The 21132-nt window shown below is 48.2% G+C and overlaps 1 protein-coding gene across 2 annotated transcripts in view; it reads left to right on the top strand.

The window, feature by feature from the left end:
• Positions 1 to 21132, top strand: part of col9a3 (collagen, type IX, alpha 3) — a 278496-nt gene that overhangs the window by 219473 nt on the left and 37891 nt on the right. For both annotated transcript variants that reach the window (XM_060836555.1, XM_060836554.1), the window contains 3 exons: positions 4336 to 4389; positions 8929 to 9000; positions 16917 to 16952. In XM_060836555.1, coding sequence (XP_060692538.1) covers positions 4336 to 4389; positions 8929 to 9000; positions 16917 to 16952 — 162 coding nt within the window. The remainder of the gene's footprint in view (positions 1 to 4335; positions 4390 to 8928; positions 9001 to 16916; positions 16953 to 21132) is intronic.

The following is a 21132-nucleotide window of genomic DNA, read 5'->3' as shown; positions in this document are numbered from 1 at the left end:
AGTGCAGGAAAGATTGAATAAATAAAGGTAAGGCCAAAAGAGATGGGAGTGCAGTAGGGGAAGCAGCCAAAGATAGATCTAAAGGAGGTGTGAGTGGCAACGACAGAATCAAGTATAGCCAATCACTATAAATCAGTGTGTGTCTCTGTGTCTGTGTTCGCACATGTTTGCATCAATGTCTGTCTGTGACGAAGTGGGTGTATGTGCCGATGTCCATGTGTCTGTCTGTGAAAGAATTCCACAAAGGCTGGTGTCCCGTTACCAAGTCACCATGGAGAGTCCTTGATCCTGATCCAGCTCCTTCAGAGCCAGCTCTCAGAGTGTACAGAACCTCTGACACTCCTGTTTATATCTGTCAGCCAGGGCTCCCTCACTGGACCAGATTAACAGCCCCAACCAGGGAACTCAGAGTCTCAGATACAGACAGCGTGTAACACACAGTAACTCACCTCTTGAACCCCGAGCGTCTCGGGAGAAATGCTTTGTTCATTCACAGGATGTGGATATTTCTGGAAACCTCAGCATTTATTCCCCATCCCTAATTATCCGTCAAATCCAACTGATTGGTCATTAAATGCTAGCCACATTACTGTGGTTCTGGAGTTACATGTAGGGCCAGACAGGGTCAGGTTTCCATCACCAAATGATGCTTGTACAAACATGGGTTTTTACACGAACCTAGGCGGTCACCATGATCATTTAATTTTCCCAGCTGCCTTGTTGAAATTTATCTTCATTCTCTGGATGATTACCCAGGTATCTCTGCTCTGCTATCACAATGCGACACTGTCCTAACATCTCACAGTCAAGTAAACACTTTCAAACTGCAGTCGTTGTTAGAAATGAGAAATGGTGGAGCAATGTTAATAAAAGATGGCCCTGAGGCAGGAACCATTTCACACCAGACCAGGGGGGTCAGCATGGACCTACCAATAGTCAATATGACCACGTCACTGTATTTACTGTCCTGGCACCAGCTCTGAATGCAATCAAATGATTTTTTGAGTTTGATGAGGAATGCCTGAATCTCCTCTTCCACTTCTTCTCCTTGTCTCTGCTCTCTCCTTTTCTCCTATCTAACCCCTCTCTCTCTCTCTCTCTCTCTCTCTCTGTCACTGTCTTTCTTATCCTCAAGCTCTCACCTTTACACCATTTCCCTTTGCTTTCTCTGATCATTGCTACCTTTCGACCTTATGGCCTCTTCACATTCTGCTCCTCCTTTTCTCTTTTGTTCTGCTTTATGTTTTCTCTCTCTCATTCTTTGATGTGTTTCATGCTCTATTCTCTCTCTCTGCCTCGTTCTGACAAAGCACTCCCTCAAACTATTCTGCTCTCCTCGTTTATTCATCCTCTGCTGCTATTTCCATTCTCACTCCTAGCTCTCCTTTCCATCTCTCACACACTCTCAGTCTCCCCCCACCGTCTCAATCTTATCCTATTTCATTCTCTTTCCCTCTTTCTCTCTCTTGCTATCCCTCCTCCTCCCAACTCCTTACTCCATTTCTCCCTTTCTCAATCTGTCTCTCTCTTCCCCATTTGCTGTACCCTGCTCTGTTGCTTCAGTTTCTCCACTCGACTTCACCCACTTACTGTCATCTCCGAACACTTTCCAAAATGTATTTCTTTTCGTCCCGAATGTCTGTCTGTCTTTCCCCATCCCCTTGTTGTTCTTTTTCCCTAACTCTCTCCCCTGACCTCTTTAGCTTCTCAGCTTTTTGTACCTTCTTTCTCACTCCTTCTTTCTCGCCCATAAATTAAACAGAGAAGGGCAAAGTTAAAAATCACACAACACCAGGTTATGGTCCAACAAGTTTCTCTTGAAGCACTAGCTTTCGGAGCGCTGCTCCTTCATCAGGTGGAGCAGAACCATTAGACACAGAATTCTCCTTTAATAGTTACAATTGAATCTGCTTCAATTAAAGGCAGCGAGTTCTAAATTAAAAATCTCCCCTTCCACCTCTCCTTACATCTCTCCCTGACTCCCTCTGAGCCCTGGTTAATGTGATAAACGTTTGGACTGTCATGTCAGTTTATGCTATTATAGTGAACAGCTTCCTTAAAGAAACTACCATTTCTGCCTGAAATGCATTTGACTGCTGGTTTTTCATGAATGCAGGATGTTAGAATGGTGAACTCCTCTGTTTAGTTCCCTCTCTCACTCGTATTCTCAAAGACTCATTGTCCACCTTGTATACACAAGACTCAGTGGCTCCCTGGAATATCCAGGGACTGACATTTGGGCAGCTCCACTGTGGGGGTTGGTTTTTCACTGGAATACAAGAGTCTCTGTGAGAACTGACTGAAACAGACCCCCATTCAGGATCCGGCATTTTGCTGGAACGGAGGATTATGTCGTGCAAGGTGAAGCAACTGGAAATTCCTTGCAGTATCAGCAGTGACCCAAAGGCGGTTCCTGAACACTCTGAGAGGCCCATTCTGAAGAACAGGGACCTTTGCCTGTGTGTGGCACATTCCATCCAGTATGCTGTCCCCACAATGCCCCCCGTGGGCAGAATCAGACAAAATTCAACATCAGGCCATAGGGAGTCATAACAGAACAGGGGACCTAAGGTTTAGTCAAAGAGATAGGTTTTAAGGAACATCGTGAAGGACAGTGGTGCTGAGTGCTCAGGGCCACAGCAGCTGAAGGTATAGCGGCCCATGATGGAGGGATTAAAGCCAATGATGCACCAAAGGCCAGGATTGGGTGATATCTGAGTACTCAGAGCATGGTGAAGCTAAAGGAGATGGCACCATCCCACAGTCACTCTGCTGCGAGTATAGTTTACAGGTTTAGTTATACCGAGTGCAAGTTTCCCAATTGGACTCGCTCCTGCACATCCAATGATGTGTTCCTCTTTTCCCTTCATATTGGCTGTTTTTCAGTCATTCACGGGATTTGGACGCTGGTCCAGCAGTTATTGCCCATCTCCGATTGCTCTGAGGGTCAACCTGCTGTGGGCCCAGTGTCACGTGTAAACCAGACCAGGTAAAGACGGCAGTTTCCTTCCATTAGTGAATGAGATGGGGTTTGCTAACAGTTATGTGGCCATCATTAAACTCTTAATTCCAGATTTTTATTGAATCCAGTTGGCCATGATGAGATTCGAATTCAAGATCCCAGGGTGTCTCTGGATTGATAGTTGAAAAATAACACCACTAGGTAATCATCTCCTCTAGATTCATAATCACATGATTATAATTGATGAAAAATTACATTCTCAATAAACCTCACAGCATCACAAAGGGAGATGACATTTTTCAATCTAAATGCGATAAGAGGCCACAACTGGAAAACCAGCAACTCACTGAGGCTCCTCGGCCAGCACGGACAAAACACAACTTGTACTATCCTGAAGGGCAAGGACAGCAGGTATATACCCTTCAAGTTCCCCTCCAAGCCACTCACCATCCTGACTTGGAAATATATTACTGTTCCAATGACAAGCATTCATTCAAATTCGAAGCACTCAATTCAATATGACCATGGCTGATCTGGTGACTCCATATTGGCACCAATACCTGAACACATCCTCACTCCTCCCTGCTTACCAAGAAGCTAGCTGCGTCTGCATTAACAATCTTCAAGGAGCCTGTTTCCACCACTCCTTGTGGAATGCGATTCCAAAGGCTCTCGTATCTCGGAGAGAAAAAATTTTCATCATCTCTGTCCTAAGGACTGCTGTTTCAGTTCCTCCCTGTTGGCTCCAGGAGCAGGTGATGGCCGATGCAGAATGTGATGAGCCCAGGGTATGGGGGTGGGGGAGGGGGGTATAAAGTCAGAAGGCAGTGTGTTTGTTGTGATATCACCTGTGTACAAGTGAGGTTAAAGCCCTTTCCCTTTTGGGTCTATATTTCCTTCACAAGTGTACTCGTGTCTGTATTTGCATGTGTACCTGGGAGTTTAAAAATCACCTTTCATAACCATGAACCATCCCAAAGGCCTTCACACCCAGTTAGGCACTTTTCAGATGTGGACAGTGCTGTAACCTGAGGTACACTGCAGGTCAATGTGCACTCAGCAAGCAGCACTGTTTGCTTGCTGGATACATTCTCAATGGACCTGTGAGTGTTTACATGCGTGTATTCATGTGTGAGTGTTCATATGTGTGACTATTCATGTGTGAGTGATTATGTGTGTTCAAATGTGTGACTGTTCATATGTGAGTGTTCGTGCGTGAGTGATCATGTTCATGTGTGTGCCTGTGCTAGCAGCTGTGTGGACTCCTGTTAATGTGCCTGTGTGTATAAGTGTGTGTATTCCTGTATCTCTCGTTCTTTTCCCTATTGATGCTGTGGCCTGATTTCTGTCTGTTTTTGTTCTGATTTATACAGGGGGAGATGGGACCTCCTGGGGGACGTGGAATCCGGGGTCGGAGAGGCTTCCAGGTAAGCAGCAGCCTTCCTGACTCACCAATGATCATGAACTGCAGTCGCTATGGGAATATAGAAAACATCACAGTCAGATTACAGTCAGAAAGATCCCACAAATAACCGTGTCATTAATGTCCTCAGTGATTTTAGTTGAAGATAAAGATTAGCCCTATGGACAACTGTCCTGCTTTAGTTTGAGGTCATATCTGTATGGTCTTTTATACCTACCTGATAGCATGGAGGTGGGAGTTGGTTTACTCTCATATGTGTAGGGCAGGGACTCTGAAAGTGCAGCCCTTGTTGGTCTGTAATGGGACTGTTTGTCTGGATCCTGTACCAAGGAGAATCCCATCCCTTCAATAACTAGCACTTGCTCCTGGATTGGGGCATGAACCAGTGAGACTCAGACTCGGGTGAGAGAGCTGGCATGAGGCTGGGCTAACAATCTGGTTGGGAGTGAGAGGGCAGGCTTCCCTGAATGGAATGGCAATGCTGGGGTCACAGACTATGATGGCTACAGTGTGTGAGGATGAATCTCTCTCTTCCAGCTCCAATGTTCCCTCCCTATCGTGAATCCCAGCAGATTGGAGCTGAGATAGAAAGCAAGGGCTGGTGGGCTGCTCCTGGCCACCCACTGTTCCCAGTTGGCACAGTAGAAACCCAGCAGCCTGGTGTATCCGCACCCCTCCCCAACTCTGCCTGCAGGTATCCAACAGCTCCCTGTGCATCTCAATGGTGCTGCCTTTATACTGGAGCCTTGACTGAGCATGTATGATGGTGCAGATATTCCTTTAAGTCTGGCCATTATCTTGTCTTACACCCACTGAAACTGCCCAGGAGGAAGGTACAAGTGAAAGCAGGAATATGAATGAAATTTTTACCTTCAGCCTTCCCCAGCCTCACCCGTCTCACTCCCCTGCTGTGTAGCTCACTCTCCTAACTTTGTACAGGTGGTGATGGCTTAGTGATATTATTGCTGGGCTGTTTACCTAGAGACCCAGATAATGTTCAGGGGGCATGGGTTCAAATCCTACTATGGGATTTGACTTTCAATTTTTTTTTAAAAACCTGGAATTAAGAGTCTAATAGTGACCGTGAATCCATTGCCGATTGTCCAGAGTTTCTTGAGAGTCGAGTCGCAGGTAGATAGGATAGTGAAGAAGGCCTTTGGTATGCTTTCCTTTATTGGTCAGAGTACTGAGTACAGGAGTTGGGAGGTCATGTTGTAGCTGTACAGGACATTGGTTAGGCCACTTTTGGAATATTGTATGCAATTCTGATCTCCTCTTATAGGAAGGATGTTGTGAAACTTGAAAGGGTTCAGAAAAGATTTAAAGGTTGGAGGATCTGAGCTACAGGGAGAGGCTGAACAGGCTGGGGCTGTTTTCCCTGGAGCGTCGGAGGCTGAGGGGTGACCTTATAGAGGTTTACAAAATTATGAGGGGCATGGATAGAATAGATAGACAAGGTCTTTTCCCTGGGTTCGGGGAGTCCAGAACTAGAGGGCGTAGGTTTAGGGAGAGATGGGAAAGATATGAAAGGGACCTGAGGGGCAAATTCTTAACGCAGAGTATATGGAATGGAGTGCATGCATGGAATGAGCTGCCAGAAGAAATAGTGGAGGCTGGTATAATTACAACATTTAAAAGACATCTGGATGGGGATATGAATAGGAAGGGTTTGGAGGGATATGGGCCAGGTACTGCCAGGTGGGACTGGATTAATTTAGGAAATTAATAGACGGGTTGGGCCAAAGGGTCAAAGAATGGACAGGGGGCACCTCCTAGGAATTTGCATTACCATGGTGTACAGACAGGGGGCGTTCCTCACCAGGATTCTGCATTACCGTAGTGCACAGACAGGGGGCGTTCCTCCCCAGGATTCTGCATTGCCGTGTTGTACAGACAGGGGCGTTCCTCCCCAGGATTCTGCATTACCGTGGTGCACAGACAGGGGGTGTTCCTCCCCCAGGATTCTGCATTGCCGTGTTGTACAGACAGGGGCGTTCCTCCCCAGGATTCTGCATTGCCGTGTTGTACAGACAGGGGCGTTCCTCCCCAGGATTCTGCATTACCGTGGTGCACAGACAGGGGGTGTTCCTCCCCCAGGATTCTGCATTGCCACGGTGTACAGACAGGGGGCGTTCCTCACCAGGATTCTGCATTACCGTGGTGTACAGACAGGGGGCGATCCTCCCCTGGACTCGGCATTACCGTGGTGTACAGACAGGGGTCGTTCCTCCCCAGGATTCTGCATTACCGTGGTGTACAGACAGGGGGCGTTCCTCACCAGGATTCTGCATTACCGTGGTGTACAGACAGGGGGCGATCCTCCCCTGGACTCGGCATTACCGTGGTGTACAGACAGGGGTCGTTCCTCCCCAGGATTCTGCATTACCGTGGTGTACAGACAGGGGGCGTTCCTCACCAGGATTCTGCATTACCGTGGTGTACAGACAGGGGTCGTTCCTCCCCCGGACTCGGCATTACTGTGGTGTACAGACAGGGGGTGATGCTCCCCAGGATTCTGCATTACCGTGGTGTACAGACAGGGGGCGTTCCTCCCCCAGGATCCTCCATTACCGTGGTGCACAGACAGGGGGTTATCCTCCCCCTGGACCCGGCATTACCGTGGTATACCAACAGGGGGCGGTTCTCCCCTGGACTCGGCATTACAGTGGTGTACAGACAGGGGGCGATCCTTCCCCTGGGCTCGGCATTACCGTAGTGTACAGACAGGGGGCGATCCTCCCCCGGTCTCGGCATTACCGTGGTGTACAGACGGGGCGATCCTTCCCCTGGGCTTGGCATTACCGTAGTGTACAGACAGGGGGCGATCCTCCCCCGGTCTCGGCATTACCGTAGTGTACAGACAGGGGGCGCTCCTCCCCTGGACTCGGCATTAATGTGGTGTACAGACAGGGGGTGATCCTTCCCCTGGGCTTGGCATTACCGTGGTGTACAGACAGGGGGCGATCCTCCCCCCAGACTCGGCATTACCGTGGTGTACAGACAGGGGGCGATCCTCCCCCAGACTCGGCATTAATGTGGTGTACAGACAGGGGGCGATCCTTCCCCTGGGCTTGGCATTACCGTGGTGTACAGACAGGGGGCGATCCTCCCCCAGACTCGGCATTAATGTGGTGCACACTCTGTCACCAGGGAAATGGTGCCTGTTCTGGTCATGATTGTCCTTGCTCATGTCCTTTCCATCCCAGGAGCCCTCGGCATTTCCACTGTTTTAAATTGGTGTGAGAAGTGAATTTGGAGAGTAGTCACGTCGCTGTGTTTATTAAATTGTTGTTTTAACTCATTAGAATGAATGAATATTTGCTTCCAACCCATTTTTAATGTTATTGAGGATTAACTTTGCCATTACCTTGAAGTATTATTTTCTACTGAGTCCTGATTGTCCTCCTGTCCCCACCCTGCGGTCCCAGGCACTATGCTCCTATCCCTAGTTTTCCTCTCCCTGCTGGATCTTTCTCTCTGTTTGTGCCTCTCCTCACTCTGCCTCTTCCCTTCTCCGTATTGAACCGTTAAATCTATTATCTTACTTTCACTCTGCCTTCCATCCCCCACTTCCATATCTGCCTTTCCAGTCAGCACCCTCCAGCACCTATTGCTCTTCTCTCCCTCCACCCTCCTCTCACTATCCCCACTTTCACAACACTCCTGCTTTCCCTTTATTATCCTGCTCTCTCTCTCTCTCTCTCTCTCTCTCCTGTTCTTGTCTTTTCTGCCTCTCTTCCTCTCCTCCACTCTCACCCTTTTAAATGTTTCTCTCCATTCGCCTTCTTTTTTTTTAGATTACTTACAGTGTGGAAACAGGCCCTTCGGCCCAACAAGTCCACACCGACCCACCGAAGTGCAACCCACCCAGACCCCTACATATACCCCTTACCTAACACTACGGGCAATTTAGCATGGCCAATTCACCTGGCCCGCACCTCTTTGGAATGTGGGAGGAAACCGGAGCACCCGGAGGAAACCCACGCAGACACGGGGAGAACGTGCAAACTCCACACAGTCAGTCACCAGAGGCGGGAATTGAACCCGGGTCTCTGGTGCTGTGAGGCAGCAGTGCTAACCACTGTGCCACCGTGCCACCCACAGAGCGGTCCACTTCCCGGTCATAGCTCTTCCTTCTACATCTCTTCCCCTCTTCTATTCCCTTTCCCCTCTTTTATTTGGCCTTTATGTCTCCTATATCTCTCCCTTTTTCTCCTTCTCCCTTTCTTTCTATCCCTATTACATTCACACTTTCCTATCACTCCTCTTTTACTTCTCCCTCTGTCATCCTCATCTTTTCGTTCCTCCTCTTCCACCCTGTTTGTCCTCTCCTTCCTCTTTACATTCTCTGCCTCTCCCTCCCTCTCTTCCACTTCCCCCTTCCTTCAACTTACCTCGGTCTTCCTGCTTTATCTCTTCCTCCCCAGCTTTTCCCACTTTTCTGTCTGCTCCTTGACATCTGCTTTTATCTTTTTATCTCCTGTCCTCTCATCTCTGCGCTTGGGGAAAGCTTTTGTTAATGCAAGTGCATTTCTTCCTGCAGGGTCGTAAAGGTGAAAGTGGTGAGCCAGGTGTCCCAGGACCGACAGGAATCCGTGGGGACTTTGGGGAAAGGGTGAGTGTTGTTGTTATTTAGTGAAGAAATGAACTCAGTTCTGAAGACACTCACCTCTTTGGGAACGTTCCTGTGTCAATTGAAATTGCGCAATAATTGATCAGACTAGATTACTACAGTGTGGAAACAGGCCCTTCGGCCCAACAAGTCCACACCGACCCGCCGAAGCGCAACCCACCCATACCCTACATTTACCCCTTACCTAACACTATGGGCAATTTAGCATGGCCAATTCACCTCACCCGCACATCTTTGGACTGTGGGAGGAAACCGGAGCACCCGGAGGAAACCCACATAGACACGGGGAGAACGTGCAAACTCCACACAGTCAGTCGCCTGAGTCGGGAACTGAACCCGGGTCTCAGGCGCTGTGAGGCAGCAGTGCTAACCACTGTGCCACCGTGCCACCCACTGAGCCTGTTCAACACCACTGAAGCATCATTGAATCTTCCAACACAGACAGGCTATTCAGAAAATACCTCTGTGAGCACCCTGCAGTGTTTCTCTTTCCAACTATTTACCCAAGCCTCTTTGGAAAATCTTCTGTTGATAAAAGGAAAGATCTGCTGGGAATCAGAAGGAAAATTGACCATGATTTTATTTCCCTGGATCTGTGAGAAGAGCAGACGCGCTCCCAGTACGTGAGGAAGACCTCATTGTGAGGATTAATTGTCCTCAGAATGTGGGCCTTGTGACTGCTGTGAAATGCACACCCACTGCTGTCCTGTGATTGGTCACTGAATGATGAGGTGTAAGGGTACAGAAGGAGGCCATTGGCTCAATGTATCTGTGTTCCTGAAAAAAACCATCCAATCAATGCGACAAGTTGTGACAGCTGAGGGGTTGCCATCTCTGATTTGAGATATTCCTGGGGAATCCTGGGGAATTCCAGGGATCCATCACGTTGATATCTGCCCTGACACTCCAACATGTCCATTGCGGGGACCGCCCACCTTTCCCAGTGAAATGGTTTGAAAGTAGGTGGACTCTCTGTGCACTGAGCAGATGTCCTCATCACCATGATTCCTGGGGAATGTAAGGCAGCTCCACTCCGGCCTGTATTTTCACTTGGTCAAACATCACACCAAACTGGGTTATAGTCCAACAGGTTTCATTTGAAAGCACAAGTTTTTGGAGCCCTGCTCCTTCTTCAGGTGCTAGTGAGAGAAGAGATATCGCACCCTCCCAGAGCTCTGATAGCTCAGTCCCACACAGTGCCTGCCCCATGTTCTCACTGCCTCACAGGCTTGCATTCAGAAACACTTTTGGATAAGCTGTCTCCGGTTTGACCCAGTCTTGATCTGGTGGTCCGGAGTTTACCTCCGATCCTGTCTAGATGTTTGAGAAGATGTGTCTGCAGCTCTCTGGCTCCTGGTCAGGCTCCTGTCTTCCTGATTACCAGACCCTCCCCTCGGCTCAGGCAACCTCTCTGTCTCCTCTCCTACAGTCACATTCTCTGCTGGCACTGATTCCCTGTACTCTGCTCTTGAGCACAGGCACATCATTGTTTCAGTAAGGTTCTGTCCGGAAATGAAAACTTTCCCTGGGATTTTGATGGATTTACTCTCTCCCTTCTCAATGAACTCTTTGACTCTTGCTGTAGGTGTGAGACCAGACCTGTGGATATTAGTCTACCTCACCAAAATCGTCTGCCATGTCTGAGCCTCAAAGTGAGTGCCAGTGGACAATTGAACTGTGGAAGGCTTTAGAGTCCGGTCTTTCTCCCTCTCCCCACTCTTTTGATTGGGTACAGTCACATCACAGAATTACAGAATGCAAAAAGAGGCCATTCAGCAGCAATATATCAGTGGGCTAGTAATCCTGAGGCCTGTACTGAAGAGATAAACTGGTGGGTTTTAAATTCAATGAATGAGTAAGTCTGTATTGTAAATAGACGATCCAGTTGGATGAGTTCATGGGGACCATGAATCTTATGGATTGTCATAAACACTCATTTGATTCATAAGTGAGTTTCAGGAAAGAAAATGTGCCACACAAGTTCACACGTGACTCCAGACCCAAAGTTAACTCTGCTGGGAAAGGGGCCGAAGGCTTTCCTACCTCAGCCCTGTGTTTCCATCAGGGAAACCCAGCCTTAAAGGGACAGGCATGAAAACACAGTTCCATCTTCAACAGCCAGAACAGCCTAGACTAGGGTCATTCATGAACGGGGGCAGCTGAAACCTTTGCCAATGAAGTTGGCAGATGCCAGCCTTACCAGTGCAGTTTACCTCCTATGAATAAGTAAAATAAAACGTGACTCTGTGAGTCCACAGCTACCTGGATTACACTTCTTCCCATCCTATCTCTTGCAAAAATGCCATCCAGTATTCCCAATTCCTCCGCCTCCGCCATATCTGCTCCCAGGAGGACCAGTCCCACCACAGAACACACCAGATGGCCTCCTTCTTTAGAGACCGCAATTTCCCTTCCCACATGGTTAAAGATGCCCTCCAACGCATCTCGTCTACATTCCGCATCTCCATCCTCAGACCCCACCCCTCCAACCGTAACAAGGACAGAACGCCCCTGGTGCTCACCTTCCACCCCATAAACCTTCGCATAAACCAAATCATCTGCCGACATTTCCGCCACCTCCAAAAAGACCCCACAACCAGGGATATATTTCCCTCCCCACCCCTTTCCGCCTTCCGCAAAGACTGTTCCCTCCATGACTACCTGGTCAGGTCCACGCGCCCCCTACGACCCACCCTCCCATCCTGGCACCTTCCCCTGCCACTGCAGGAACTGCAAAACCTGCGCTCACACCTCCTCCCTCACCTCCATCCAAGGCCCTAAAGGAGCCTTCCACATCCATCAAAGTTTTACCTGCACATCCACTAATATCATTTATTGCATCCTTTGCTCCCGATGCGGTCTCCTCTACATTGCCTCCTAGCAGAGCACTTTAGGGAACATCTCCAGGATACCCGCACCAACCAACCACACCGCCCCATGGCCCAACATTTCAATTCCCCCTCCCACTCTGCCGAGGACATGGAGGTCCTGGGCCTCCTTCACCGCTGCTCCCTCACCACCAGCCGACTAGAGGAAGAACGCCTCATCTTCCATCTCGGAACACTTCAACCCCAGGGCATCAATGTGGACTTCAACAGTTTCCTCATTTCCCCTTCCCCCACCTCACCCTAGTTCCAACCTTCCAGCGCAGCACTGTCCCCATGACTTGTCCTACCTGCCTATCTTTTTTTCCACCTATCCACTCCACCCTCCTCCCTGACCTATCACCTTCAACCCCTCCCCCACTCACCTATTGTACTCCATGTAACTTTCTCCCCACCCCCATCCTCCTCTCATTTATCTCCCCACGCTTCAGGCTCTCTGCCTTTATTCCTGATAAAGGGCTTTTGCCCAAAATATCAATTTTGCTGCTCCTTGGATGCTGCCTGAACTGCTGTGCTCTTCCAGCACCACTGACCCAGAATCTGTCGATTGAGATGCTGAACCCAGGGTACTGAGGCTAATTAGCAACATTTGAAGTCACATAATGTTATGGCCAAGGGTTTATACACCCCCATTCTTCACTGCTTCCTCTCTCAAGCCAGTTAAAGGAACACAACAAGCCCGTTACTTGGCTATAGTAAAGTTATTGGAAAACATAGAACATTACAGCACAGTACAGGCCCTTCGGCCCTCGATGTTGCAGGGCCCTGTCATAATCTGAAGTCCATCCCACCTACACTATTCCATGTATGCCTGTCCAATGGCGACTTAAATGCACTTAAACTTGGCAAATCTACGACTGTTGCGGGCAAAGCATTCCATACCCTTACTACTCTCTGAGTAAAGAAACTACCTCTGACATCTGTCTTATATCTATCTCCTCTCACTTTAAAGTTGTGTCCCCTCGTGTTTGCCGTCCCCATACTTGGAAAAAGGCTCTCCCTGTCCACCCTATCTAACCCTCTGATTATCTTGTATGTCTCTATTAAGTCACTCTCAACCTTCTTCTCTCTAACGAGAACAGCCTCAAGGCCCTCAGCCTTTCCTCGCAAGACATTCCTTCCATCCCAGGCAACATCCTAGTAAATCTCCTCTGCACCCTTTCCAAAGCTTCCACATCCTTCTTATGATGGGGTGACCAGAACTGAACACAATACCCAAGTGTGGCCGTACCAGAGCTTTGTACAGCTGTAGCATAACCTCCTGGTTCCGGAACCCAATCCCTCTATTAATAAAGGCCAAAACACTATATGCCTTTTTAACAACCCTGTCAATCTGGGTGGCAACTTTCAGGGATCTGTGTACATGGACACCGGGATCTCTCTGCTCATCTGCACTCCCAAGAATCTTACCATTAGCCCAGTACTTTGCATTCCAAATACTCCGTCCAAAGTGCATCACCTCACATTTGTCCACATTAAACTCCATTTGCCACCTCTCAGCCCAGCTCTGCATCCTATCTATGTCTCTCTGCAACCTACTACATCCTTCGTCACTATCCACAACTCCACCGACCTTAGTGTCGTCTGCAAATTTACTAACCCACCCTTCTAAGCCCTCATCCAGGTCGTTTATAAAAATGACAAACAGCAGTGGACCCAACACCGACCCTTGCGGTACGCTGCTAGTAACTGGACACTAAGATAAACATGTTCCATCAACTACAACCTCTGTTTTCTTTCAACAAGCCAATTACTGATCCAAATTGCTATATCTCCCACAATCCCATACCTCCGCATTTTGTATAATAGCCTACTGTGGGGAACTTTATTGAATGCCTTGCTGAAATCCATATACACCACATCAACCGGTTTACTCTCATCTACTTGTTTGGTCACTTTGTCAAAAAACTCAATAAGATTCGTTAGGCACGACCTACCCTTCACAAAACCATGCTGACTGTCCTGATCAGATTATTCTTTTCTAGATGGTTATAAATCCTATCTCTTATAACCTTTTCCAACACTTTACCAATAACTGAAGTGAGACTCACTGGTCTGTAATTACCAGGGTTGTCTCTACTACCCTTTTTGAACAAGGGAACCACATTTGCTATCCTCCAGTCCTCAGGCACTATTCCTGTAGACAATGATGATTTGAAGATCAATGCCAAAGGCTCGGCAATCTCTTCCCTGGCTTCCCAGAGAATCCTAGGATAGATCCCATCCAGCCCAGGGGACTTGTCTATTTTCACACTCTGCAGTATTTCTAATATCGCTTCCTTGTGAACCTCAATCTCTTCTAGTCTAGATGCAAGTATCTCTGTGTCTTCCTCGCCAACATTTTCATTTTCTATAGAGAACACTGTCGAAAAATATTTATTTAGTGCTTCCCCTATCTCCTCTGACTTCACACACAACTTCCCACTATTATCCTTGATTGGCCCTAATTTAACTCTCGTAATTCTTTTATTCCTGACATATCTATGGATACCTAGGGTTTACCCTGATCCTATCCGCCAACGACTTCTCTTGTCTCCTCCTGGCTCTTCTGAGCTCTCTTTTTAGGTCTTTCTTGACTTCCTTGTAACCCTCAAGCGCCCTAACAGAGTTTTCACATTTTGTCCTAACATAAGCCTTCTTCTTCTTCTTGACCAGGGATTCCACTTCCTTAGTAAACCACAGCTCACGCGTTCTACATCTTCCTCCCTGTCTGACAGGTACATACTTAGCTAGGACACACAGGAGCTTTTCCTTGAATAAGCCTAGGGTGAGGGACGTAATCTCCCAGAATTTTATCTCCTATTATTTTAAAAATTCTTGGATGGAGCAAGCTTGTTTAGGGAGCCTTTTCTAATAAGTGAGGAACTCCAACGGGAAAAGAAGATTGTTTATTGTTAAACAATAAAGTAGGGTAACCTTGCAGGGTGTACATTGACTAGTCCCGGCCTGGGTCAGGCAGCTCTGTAGACCCACCCCTGGGTCTGCTTTGCACTGGCTCAGGTGATGAGTTCCATTGAGGCCATTTCCTGTTACACAGAGAATTCTCAACAAACTTCACAGGGAGATTCCCCACAGGGAGATTCCCCACAGGGAGATTCCCCACAGGTCCTGCTGGTGTTATCACAGCCTTGTGACCAGACTCTGGAACTGAGCGACAGTAAGTGTGAATCCCACCAGCACCTCAATTTAACATAGTTCCTCAGTGAGATCAGAGTTTAAAGTAGACCTCCCTTTGAAGAGAAAGTGAGGTCTACAGATGCTGGAGATCAGAGCTGAAAATGTGTTGCTGGAAAAGCGCAGCAGGTCGGGCAGCATCCAAGGAGCAGGAGATTCGACGTTTCGGGCATAAGCCCTTCATCAGGAATGATTCCTGAAGAAGGGCTTATGCCCGAAACGTCGAATCTCCTGCTCCTTGGATGCTGCTTGACCTGCTGCGCTTTTCCAGCAACACATTTTCAGCTCCCTTTGAAGGGCAGCACATCAGCAGCTGTTCCTGTTAAGGCTACAGAAGACAAACTGGAAAAACCGAGCCATTATTTCCAATGTCACACTTAAAATTCAACATTTAGTTTTCAAATTTCTCTTTCATCACTACTTCTGGTTAAAGAAATAAATGTCCTCTTTTAGTTTTGTTTTTACATACACGCACATGCACTCTCCTGCTCTTTCTCTCTCCAGAACATTGCTGTGAGAATGTGCTGAAGTCTGCTCCCTTGTCCATGAGTAATCTACTGTGTGAGAAATGGTTGTGAAGATTGTGAGACTGATCCTTGTTTATCCCTCTGAGGTTGTGTCTTCCTCTGAGGGGGCAAATGACCTGAACAAGAGGGTAGAGTCAAGAGTGTGGTGCTGGAAAAGCACAGCAGGTCAGGCATCATCTGAGGATCAGGAAAATCGACAAGATTTGGGCAGGAGTTTCAGGCAAGAGCTCTTCATCAGGAATGAGACTGTGGGGGTGGAGAGGTAAATGGGAGAGGGCTAGGGTTGGGGGGAAGGTGGAAGAGTGACCTGATGAAGGACTCTTGCCCGAAACGTTGATTCTCCTGCTCCTCGGATACTGCCTGACCTGCTGTGCTTTTCCAGTACCACACTCTCGACTCTGATCTCCAGCATCTGCAGTCCTCACTTTCTCTTGCCTAAACAAGATGGTGACTGATATCACCAAGGGAAGACTGTCCACCTCATTGGTGGTTCACAGCTTGCACCAGTGGGGATGTGACAGGTTCCAGGGGCTATGTAAAAGCAGCAAATCATGGAAATGTTGCTCAGACATTCTGATTCAAAACGTCCAGTCGACGGTGATCTGGTGGCCTTTTCTAAACATTGATCTGTGACTTGTGACATTCAATGTCCACAAAGTTGGTTTCTGGGGCCGAGATACTTTCCAAGGCAGGTGTGACTGAGGGCTGTTAAGACCAGGAACTTGGTGCAGAGGAGGTTCACTGTAATGGTCCCAGGATTGAGTGACTGCATTCACACAGCAAGCTTAGAGAAAACTGAAATGGTTCTTCTCAGAACAGAGAAGATTTAAAGAAGGAATCAAAATTCAGAAGGGTTTTGATGGAGTAAGCTGGCAGAGGGTTGATAAGCAGAAGGCACAGAACCTAAAGTAAACTGGTGAAAGAAATAGATGGAAGATGGGCAAGATTTCCTCTCTGGGAAGTGGGGGTAGTTTTAGTTCTTCCTAAGTGCCAACACAGACAAGACGGGCCAAATGGCTTTCTTCTGTGCTGCTAGATTCTCTGAACAGAAGTAAGTATGAACAATTGAACGAGGAGCAGAGGTTTCGCCCCTTGAGCCTGGTCCACCAATCCTGAAGCGAGGTTATTATCTGACCGAAGGTCCTCAGGGCACAGGGTGAGGTGACATTGTGGTTCGGAGTGGGTTGGTCCCTCAGTCACATGCTCACAGTCAGATCTCACCCCCTCAGTGACCAACTGTAACAATGTTTTCTCCATCGTTCTGGACGGTTTACAGCTGGCTGATGATCTGTTTCATTTCTTCTTTCCTCAGGGCCCTGTTGGAGCATCAGGTCCCAAAGGTAACCAGGTAAGGAAGTGATTGTATTCATTCCTGCAGTCAGATTGCTTTCAGGCACTGAGCCCTTTGGCTGAGGTATTGTTGCTGCCAACTCTACATCCCTGGAGGATTCATCCTGTTATCTCTGGGCTGCAGCCTCGTCCCCTCTATCCTCCTGTCAATCTCCGGGGAGAATGCGGGTAAGTGGAGTTGAAATGCCCATCAGCCATGATAGAATGGCAGAGTGGACTCGATGGGCCAAATGGCCTTACTTCCACTCCTATGTCTTATGGTCTTATGGTTTTATTGCCCCCCAACGTGTCTATTCAAATGGCGCCTGGTCTGTCGATGGTGTTTCTGGTTACACAGCTTTTTCCAAAATTTGGTTAGAGAGCTCAAGCACTGAAAGAAATTTAATTTAAACGTGATCTTTCTGCTGGGCTGTTCTCAACATTATCCCGACTCTGTCTTCAAATCCTGCAAAGTCCCGTTTTGGAAATGGTAAGGACGGCAGATGCTGGAAGTCAGAGTCGATAAAATATGGAGCAGGAAAGGTACAGCAGGTCAGGCAGCATCAGAGGAGCAGGAGAGTCGTTTCAGGTCAGGACCCTTCATCATGGGACACCAACGACAACATCACTTTCACTGATGCCACTGAACATGCCAATCCCATTGATGCTGCCAAACATTGTGCCAATCAAGTGATAACTGCTGACACCCACGTGACACATACCCATTTGAGAAGCAGCGTCCACCCCCACTCCCAACTCCAGCTGAACATTTAGCCCCAGCCCTAAGCCCTGCTGGGTATTGACCATTCCCCCCAGCCCAGATCTCCCCCTCACTGAGGGTGAACAATCAGTCCTCAGCGAAGAACTCCCCTTCATTCCCCTGCGCCCACACATCAATAAATTTTACATACTCCATGACGCTGAGGAGTCCTGATGAAGGGTCCCAACACAAAATGTCAACTCTCCTGCTGCCTGACCTGCTGTGCCTTTCCAGCTCTACATTTTGTTGACTCCAATCTCAGTTTGTTCTCTCTGAGGGAAGTCTCAGGGATATTCATTGTGAGAATATAATCACAACATTTCAACCAAAACCTCTCTGAGGGAGTGTGAGGGAAATGGGTTTGTAGTTTTGGAGCTAAAGATCTCAATTGCCTTTTAGATGAAATTAAAATTACAATTTACATTTAATTTACAATTTTAATAGGTTTACCAGAATGGCGACTAGACACCAAGGATTAATTTGCAATAGAGATTTCACAAAGGTTGGATTATTTACGACATGGATAGGTGAAGGGTGGGTTGCTTGAACCTTTGCCTCCACCCTCTCCCCCTTTGGTTCAGGCTCTTCCCACCTACATCCGTGACGCCAACCCCGCCCTCCATCCCTTCAGCAACTCCCAGTTCCCCGGCCCCCAGTGCTTGATCTTCACTACGGATATACACATCCCTACCCCACAAGGATGGCCTCTGCTTCTTCCTTTCCAACAGACCCATCCATTTCCCCTCCACCAATACCCTCCTCCACCTCAATGAACTAGTCCTCACCCTCAATAACTTTTCCCTTAACTCTTCCCATTTCCTTCAAATCCAGGGGGTGTCCATGGGCACCCGGATGGGCCTCAGCTTTGTCGGCTATGTTGAACAGTCCCTCTTCAGTACCTACATAGACACTGTGCCCCAACTCTTCCCATGTTACATCGATGACTGTACCAGTGCAGCGTCCTGCACCCAGACTGAACTGGAGCAGTTCATCAACTTCACCCACAACTTCCAGCCTGTCCTTAAATTCACTTGGTCCATCTCGGACACCCCCCTCCCCTTTCTGGACCTCTCCATTTCCATTTCCGATGACAGTCTCCAGTTGGACATTTACTATAAACCCACAGACTCTCACAACTACCTGGACTATACCTCTTCCCACCCAGTATCCTGCAAGAACTCCATACCCTTTCCCAAATTCCACTTGGATGAGGAGACATTCCACTCCTGAGCATCCCACCTACTTCGACCAATGTGCTTTTCCCACCTCTGTCATCCAGACAGCTCTCCACCACACCACCTCCATTCCCCACTCCACTGCTCTAAATCTCCCCCCTCTAAACGCAATAAGAAGAGTTCCCCTTGTCCTCTCTTACCACTCCACCAGTCTCCACATCTAATGTATCATCCTTAAAAACTTCCACCAACTCCAACCAAATCCCACCACCAAGAACATCTTCCCCTCCCCACCCCTCTCTGCCTTCTGCAAGGATCGTTCTCTTCAACATCCTTTGTTTGCATCACTCTCCCCACTGACCCGCTGCACCCTCCCCCCCCTTCCCCTGCAACCAGAAAAGGTGCAAAACCTGCTGGTACACCACCCTCCTCACCTCCATCCAGGGCCCCAAACAGTCCTTCCAGATGAGACTGAGGTTCACCTGCCTCTCCTCCAACCGGTGTGCTCCAGATGTAGTCTTCTCTACATCGGGGGGGAATCGAATATAAACTTAGGGAATAGTTCACTGAGCATCTCAGCTGGGCCCATAGGAGCCAACCCGATCTCCCAGTTACCGGCCATTTTAATTCCCCTTCCCACTCCCTTTCCAACATGACCATCCTTGGCCTCCTCCATGCCACAGCGAATCAAACCACAAATTGGAGGAACAACTTCTGGAGGGTAGCCTACAGCCCAGAGGATTCAACATTGAGTTCTCCAATTTCAAATAACCCCTCTTCCCTTCCCCCGACTCCCTTCCCAGCCCCCCCACTCCCTTCCATTCCTCTTGGTCACCTACTGGATTCATCCCTCCCGTCGACCAACCAAAAGGACCTCAAAAGGACCATGGTTGTTGGGGGTCAGTGATCTCAGCCCCAGGACATCTCTGCAGGAGTTCCTCAGGATAATGTCCTAGGCCCAACCATCTTCAGCTGCTTCATCAATGACCTTCCCTCCACCATAAGGTCAGAAGTGGGAATGTTTGCCAATGATTGCACAATATTCAGCATCATTTGTAACCCCTCAGATACTGAAGCAGTCTATGATCGAAACCTGAAAAATATCCAGGCTTGGGCTGGCATGGCAATAAACATTCATGCCACACAAATGTCAGGTATTGTCCATCACCAATAAGAGACATCTATCTATCCCCATCCCTTTGACATTCAAGGGTGTTACCATCATTGAATGTCCCACTATCAATATTCTGGGGTTACTCTTGACCAGAAAGTCAACTGGATTAGCTGTATAAATACTATGGCTACAAGAGCAGGCAAGAGGCTAGGAATACAGCAACAAGTGACTCACTTCCCGACTCCCCAAAGCCTGTCCATCATCTACAAGGCACAAGTCAGGAGTGTGATGGAGCCTTATTAGCCCCACTTGCCTCCACTTGGGGGCAGCTCCAACAACACTCAGGAAGCTTGACACCATCTGGGACAAAGCAGCCACGTGATTGGCACCACATCCACAAATATCCACTCCCTCCACCAATGACACTCAGTAGCATCAGTGTGAATTAACTACAAGATGCACTGCAGAAACTCACCAAAGTTCCTCAGACAGCACGTTCCTAACCCAAGACCATTTCCATCTAGAAGGGCAAGGGCAGCAGATACATGGGAACACCACCCCTTGCAAGTTCCACTTCAAGCCACTCACCATCCTGACATGGAAACTTATCGCCATTCCTTCACTGTCGCTGGGTCAAAATTCTGGAATTCCCTCAATTAGGACATTGCGAGTCTACAGTCCTTTCAGAATCAAACCAGAAAATTTGGCAGCTGGTCAACAAGGAGATGGAGCCTAACTGTACGCCTGTCATATAAACTACTGTCTATTTCCATAACTTGCCATCAGCCTTCAAGCAAGCAATAGCAGCAGGGAGATTGAAGAAAGCATAGGTCGGCAGATTTTGGAAAAGTGTGAATGTAGTAGGGTTGCTGTAATGGGTGACTTTAACTTTCCCAATATTGATTGGAACCTCCCTCGAGAAGATGGTTTGCAAGAAGCTGTTTTTGTAAGGTGTGTTCAGGAGGGTTTCCTAACTCAGTACGTTGACAGGCCGACGAGGGGAGAGGCCATTTTGGATTTGGTGCTCGGCAATGAGCCAGGGCAGGTGTCAGATCTTGTGGTGGGAGAACAATTTGGTGATATTGACCACAACTGCCTCACATTCTACATAGCTATGGAGAAGGAGAGAAGCAGGCACAATGGGAGGATA

Source organism: Hemiscyllium ocellatum, chromosome 15 (genome assembly GCF_020745735.1).
Source record: "Hemiscyllium ocellatum isolate sHemOce1 chromosome 15, sHemOce1.pat.X.cur, whole genome shotgun sequence".
NCBI classification, from domain to species: Eukaryota; Metazoa; Chordata; class Chondrichthyes; order Orectolobiformes; family Hemiscylliidae; genus Hemiscyllium; species Hemiscyllium ocellatum.
This window is presented reverse-complemented; position numbering and strand designations above follow the sequence as displayed.